This window comes from Telopea speciosissima, chromosome 4, assembly GCF_018873765.1.
Source record: "Telopea speciosissima isolate NSW1024214 ecotype Mountain lineage chromosome 4, Tspe_v1, whole genome shotgun sequence".
Classification (NCBI taxonomy): Eukaryota; Viridiplantae; Streptophyta; class Magnoliopsida; order Proteales; family Proteaceae; genus Telopea; species Telopea speciosissima.
In genome coordinates, this window is record NC_057919.1 from 47,651,549 (window position 1) to 47,657,928 (window position 6,380).

Genomic DNA, 6,380 nt, shown 5'->3' on the forward strand with positions numbered 1-6,380 from the left:
AAACTCCCAGTGGTGCTGTTTGGGCTCAGATCTGTTTCCAGCTTTTCGGACCTTCACCAATAGGTCTAAAACAGTTTGGAGAGAATGAAAATGACCTAAAAACCCTAACCCATTGGTCCTTGCTATCATCCACACCTTGGATGCTCAAGTGGGCCCCACAAAGCTAGGAACCCACACACAGACCTAGCCCAACATAAGCTGGGAACCTTGGTACTGTTTTATGGGATTAATAGAGCCATGCATAGGCAAACTTTGCTGTAAAAATACTTGAAAGATGAACCCTGCATCTCTGGATGATGCACTGGGAGTTTGACCGGAAAGCCCAGTGCAGGTCCCAGAGAATTATAACTGATACTTGTGTGTTCAAAGTTGAATCCAACTAAACCTAGGCCAACCCTAGGACATTAATATAATTTTGAACTTTGTTTGACAAACTTTAATGATCCGATTAACTTACGTTTTGACCCCGAGCTCGAGGTGCAATGTCAGATACTAGCCCGGACCGAGCTGACTGCAGAACAAGCGGGACTAGTACAAGGTGAGTGAAATTACACCATGTGTGTAAATGTAACATGACTAACGAGTCATGACAATTACAACAACATTAATTACTGTGTTCAATTTCTTTAATTGTTTTATGGTCTATCTAAATGCTGAATTCTTATCTGATGAACATTGAAAATGGAAAACGATGCTTGTATGTGGAACTGCTAGATTAGATGCCGTAGCCGGCTTGGAAATGAGGCCTATGGTAGCCCGTAGAATGGGATGCGGTTGACACCACCCGATTCACACTATGCCATATAGAATGCATTGGGCTAGAGTATCATCACCAGTGCTACGAACCCTTGCCAATAGGGGTTAAGGTGTTGGATGTCTATGGGAGTACCTATATAAAAGAGAAAAAGGAAAAGAGAAAAAAGAAAAGAGAAAAAGGAATAGAATTGTGTTACACCGAAAAGGTGATTTTGTGGCTGAATGGCAGAGAAAGAAATGTTATACCGGAATGGTGATGGGTGACTACACAGACTAATCCCAGAGGGCTGGTCAGACTGACCATGGAGAGCATGCTGGAGTTGGCCGGTCTTCTCCGACAACTCAATGGGTGTATCGCGAGAAGGGGTTAGAAGCCCGCACTAGGGATACATGTATTACAGATTTTAATAGCACTTTTACCTGCCTTAGTTGTGATGCTAGGTGGCTAATTAATAAAATGGAATGCATTGCATGTAGGACTGCTAGAGCTAATCGGTCCTCTCCGACAACTCAATGGGTGTATCACGGGAAGGGATTAAAAGCCCGCACCAGGGATAGTGCACTGGATCCTAATGGATTTTCTAGTTATTTCTTTACGGCTTGCTAGAATGTTGTGAGAATTGATGTTTGGGAGGCAGTCAAGGATTTTTGCTGGTGGTTTCTTGCCAAGGAGCTACACTTCAGCGCATCTGATGCTCATCCCTAAGAAAGAAAGTCCTGAGGTAATGTCTGATTTTTGCCCCATTAGCCTTTTCAATTTTTCATATTAAATAATTGCTAAAATAATTTCTTCTAGACTGGCTTCTATTCTTCCTGCCATAATTTCAGAGGAACAAGGGGGTTTTGTCCAGGGTAGAAACATTCATGATAATATTGCCTTGGTTCAAGAAGTTGTTCAAGACATAAACAAGAAATCTCGAGGTGGGAATTTGGTCCTCAAGCTGGATATGGCTAAGGCTTATGATTGCCTTGAATGGGATTTTCTATATCAAGTCTTGGCCAAGTTTGATTTTCCAGAAGGATGGATTAGCTTGATAAAAAAAACAGTGGAAAGCTGTTGGTTCTCAATTGTCTTGAATGGAGGGCCTACTGGGTTCTTCAAATCTTTTGAGGGAGTTCGTCAAGGAGATCCCCTCTCACCCTCTCTTTTTATTTTAGCAGAGGAAGTTCTTAGTAGAGGGTTGAGAACTCTTGGTAGAGTGGAGTAGTACCAGCTGCCACGGGATGTCCAGGAATAACTCAGTCTGTTTGCAGACGGCACCATAATTTTTTCGAGATGCTTGAAAAAATCTTTCAAGAAAATTATTGGGTTTATTAGCAGGTATGAAGGATTCTCAGGGCAGCTAGTAAATAAGCAAAAGAGCTGCTTTGTCTTAGGGAAAAAAGCTTATGAAAATAAATATCGAATGGTTGAGATGGTTACTAGGTTTACTAGGAAAAATCTGCCGATTACATATCTTGGTGCCCCTCTTTATGCAGGTCGGCTCCGTATCAGTTTCTTTGATGATCTTTTGGCAAAAATGCGCATAAAGGTGGTGGGTTGGAAAGGAAAGTTATTGTCTCCAGGTGGTAGATTTATTCTCCTCAGGCATGTCCTCTCCTCTAAGCCCATTCATATTATTTCTATTTTGGATCTTCCCCATACAATGATTAAAAAAATTCAATAACAGTTGTTTTGATTTTTATGGGGTTTTTCGAATTGGGGGAAACACCATCATTGGGTGGGTTGGTATAAAATTACGCGAGCTGTGGAGAAAGGAGGGCTTGGCATCCGGTGTTTAGAGGACATTAGCAGTGCCCTTAGACTTAAAGGTCTTTGGAGAATCATGATAGAAAAATCCCTGTGGTGCAATTTCTTTAAAGCTAAATTCTTTAAGAATGACCACATCGCTTTGGCCAATGTGAGAGAGGTTGGGTCAATTTCTTAGAGAAGAGCTTTAAATTAGAAAGATTTTTTATTGTCAAAATCTGGATGGCTTATTGGATGGGGGGACATCATTTTTTGGATTAGTAATTCTTCAGGTTGGGGTCCTCTTATGAACCACGTTGATGGGGTGCTCCATCTGGATCTCAAATTGCAAGTTAGTGATGTTCTCACTGTTGAGGCAAACTGGAATCAAGAAATCCTACTACAAATAGACTAACAGGAAGTGCGTGATAGCATCATGGGAAATAATTATTGTTTGTCTAATAAGGATGACAAGCTATTGTGAACGTCGGCAAGTGATGGGAAAATTTCCACTAAATCATTATGGAATGAAATCAGAAATGTGGAGGTGAAAAAACTGTTTTCAAAATGGTTTTGGTATCGTATGATTCCTTCAAAAATTGGTTTCTTCTCTTGGTAGATTATGTACGGGGGTATTCCCACGAATGAGGCTTTGAAGAAATTAGGAGTGCCGCTTGTTTCAAAATGCCTATGTTGTACAAGGCCTAAAGGTGATTCAGCTTCCCATTGTTTGGTCGAGGGTAACACTGCCTCTAAGGTATGGGCCTTCTTCCCTAGGCTTTTTGAAGTGGAATTGGTTCCCTTGCAGGGCGTTAAAAGAAGGTGGTTGTTCTGGCATAACCATGCTTTTGGTAAGAGTTTCTGTGGGCTGATAATGGGTTTTATCCCTTCATTTATCATATGGGAACTCTGGAAAGAGAGAAACAACAGGAGACATGGGGAAAAAGCAAGGTCGGCTAGCTACATTATTGAGACGGTGAAAATATGGATTAAAGAAATTCCCTATTTTTAGCACTTTCTCAAAATCCCCAACATTAAAGGAATCTCTTATTCTTGAAAATTTTAATCTCCCTCACCCCCCAGTTATCCACAAAATTCCTATCCCTGCGTACTAGTGCCCACCCTTCAATCCTGTCAAGCTCAATCTGGATTGTGCATGCAAGGAGACTCCTGGGCCAGGGAGTGGAGGGGCATTATTAGAGGCTATGATGGTTGCTTTTTGGCTACTTTTGCTAAGTTTTATGGGGAGTGTACCAATTCCATTGCCAAAATTAGAGCTCTGAGAGATGGTCTCCAACTTTACGCTGCAATGGGATTTTTAGACTTTCATGTTAACATAGACTCTGCCATGGTTGTGTGCTGTACTTCCTCAAAAAAATGCAATATTTGGAAAAGCTGGTACTGGTTCAATGAAATTCAGGTCTTGATTGACTCGCTCCACCCAAGGATCTCTTTCACCTTTAGAGAAGGCAACAGGGCAGCAGATTGTCTGGCAAATTGGCATGCGACTCGACAAATAATTCGGCAAATTGGCATGCGACTCGACAAATAATTCTTTCTTCTCTTCTGGTTCGGTGCTCCCCACGGAACTTAAGGTGTATTTTGCATGAGGATATGATGGGAATGCCAGTTTTGAGAACTCATTAATTGTTTAGTTGGGTTTTGTATGGGAATGAGGTCTCACCTATTCGAGTGTGTGATGGAGTATGTTATCTTCTCGGGTTGGGGTAAGGCAGGTATATCCCCCCCCCCCCCTTTGTATTCTATTTTCTTGTTTGATTGATTTTAATATAAGGTTAGGGGCCAGCCCGGGTCCCAGAGAATATTCGGGTTTAAAAAAAAAAAAAAAACAAAAAGCTAAATCCTTTGCATGAATGCTTACTACTTTCCTTTAACTACTTGTTCACTCTTTGTAGAACCAGAATCCACTTTGAACCTCAGGTTTAAGTCATAAATTGGCTAATTGAGATGCCAACCAGTGATCTTTGTTCAGAGATTCTAAGAAACGAACCCAACCCTCTTGCATGCAAGCCAATTCAAGACCAAAAACCTAATCCAGTGTTGTTATGACCTAAGTCTAACTAATCTCTATCTGATTTGGTAGTTTTTATGTGTGTTAGAGGCTAAATCCCAGCCATGCATGGATGTTCTAACTAAACTCAAATAGAATCCAACATGCATATTTGATTTCAAATTCTAATTTGATGTGATTCCACATCTAGACCTTGAATGGATGTGCCAACAGTGTGGGGTGAATTCCTGATCCTTTCCCTAAAGCTAATTGGGTGGATCCAAACAAAAATCCCCAAAAACCATTTAATTTTCGGGCTGTACATTCTCTGGACAATCCACTCTGGACCACCTGGAAGGTCCAGTGCAATCGTCGAGAGTTGGTTTTTGAAAACATAATTTTATCCAACCACCATATGACCTTAAGCAATGTCCCTAAAGTCTATTGGGACTAAACCACATAAAACCCCTTTAATTCTTATAGCCTTGCTACTATTCCCATCTCTGGATGATCCACTCTGGCTCATCTAGAAGATCCAGTGCAAAGGTCCAGAGTTGGATCTTAGGACCCAACCTTAAACCAACCAGTTTAGGGACTCCCATAGTTATTCCCTAGGGCCATTCGAGTGGAAACACATAGAAACTCCCAAAAATCCCTCAATTTTGCTGTATTTTTCATATCTGGATGATTTACTTTGGAGCATCTGGATGTTCCAGAGAATCATCCAGAGTTACTGTCTGCCCTGTTTTAGGTCTAGACTTAGTTCTAACCTAACACTAAGGGAAACCTAGGACTCTAAACTTATTCAAACATTATTTAACATATACTAATGATCAAATTAACTTAGGTTATAATTTTGTGTGCGATGAGACGTGTCAAAGTTCAACCAGGATCTGCCCATCAAGGAGACAAACAAGAATTAGTCAAGGTGAGTGAGAATATGCCATTCATGTAGGTGTAACACAATGGGTATGATTGTTGCTGTATTTTAAACATGTTACATTATTTCTTTATTCTTGATGTTGATATGGAGCTTGAATGAAAAATTGTTGAGATACTACTTTATGTTGAAATACATGCTATTGATATGATTAGATTAGAGGCTATAGCCAACTTGGAAATGAGGAGGGTGGTGGCCCGTAGTTATGGGATGCGGATGATCTCATTCAACTCATATGATGTTATATAGAAAGCATGTGGTTAGGATTATCATCACCCGTACAACGAACCCTTGCCAACAGGGGTTAAGGTGTTGGATACCACAAATGTGTGAGGCCAATGTTCTAGAGGGGCATTGCTCGGTCAGTAGACTCATTGGGTCGTTAGGACAGGTGGTGTCATTTGTCCCATCAGTCAATAGGATTGGTGGTAACACAGTGGTAACTTAGAGGTCTGGTCAGGCTGACCTTGGGAAGGGATGCTGGAGCCCACTAGTCTTCTTCGATAACTCAATGGGTGTATCAAGGGAAGGGGTTAGAAACCCAAACCCAGGATACATGTGTTGGGGATCGTAGTAGTACTTACTTACCTAGTGACTTAGTTTTGTTGTTAGGTGGATTAGAGAATAAAATTGAATCTCATGCATATAGTAGGATCATTGTGTTGCATCTGCATGTATGACTTATTACTCACTCATTGGACTTGGTAGAGATCACCCTGTGGAATCTTTCTTTTAGATGATCTTGCAGGTGGATACATCCCTATGTGGGAGGATGATGTTGTACTAGAACATGATACCGACTGTATCTATGCGGAGATGGAGTCCGAGGGGCATGATCCCTCTTATGGATGTGATTACTGTGCTTCTTCGCGATTGACCCGATGGATTGAACACTTTCCTCTTGTTTTTGGTGTTTTAGATACTTACCTTTGCATAGACTGGTT

The 6,380-nt window shown here is 41.1% G+C and overlaps 1 protein-coding gene across 1 annotated transcript; it reads left to right on the forward strand.

Annotated features, from left to right (window-relative positions):
- The first annotated feature begins 482 nt into the window (after positions 1-482).
- On the forward strand, positions 483-1,964 carry LOC122659360 (secreted RxLR effector protein 78-like). The gene is made up of 2 exons (XM_043854474.1): positions 483-538; positions 1,553-1,964. Exons 1-2 carry the CDS (start codon positions 483-485, stop codon positions 1,962-1,964), a joined length of 468 nt encoding a protein of 155 aa, XP_043710409.1.
- Positions 1,965-6,380: the final 4,416 nt, after the last annotated feature.

What these genes read in the sequence shown, in the direction of transcription:
- LOC122659360 (XM_043854474.1), top strand. Translation starts at nt 483, where the DNA reads ATGTCAGATACTAGCCCGGACCGAGCTGACTGCAGAACAAGCGGGACT. An exon ending in ACAAGCGGGACTAGTACAAG is followed by an intron (nt 539 to 1,552) that starts GTGAGTGAAATT and finishes AATTTCTTCTAG; the next exon opens with ACTGGCTTCTATTCTTCCTG.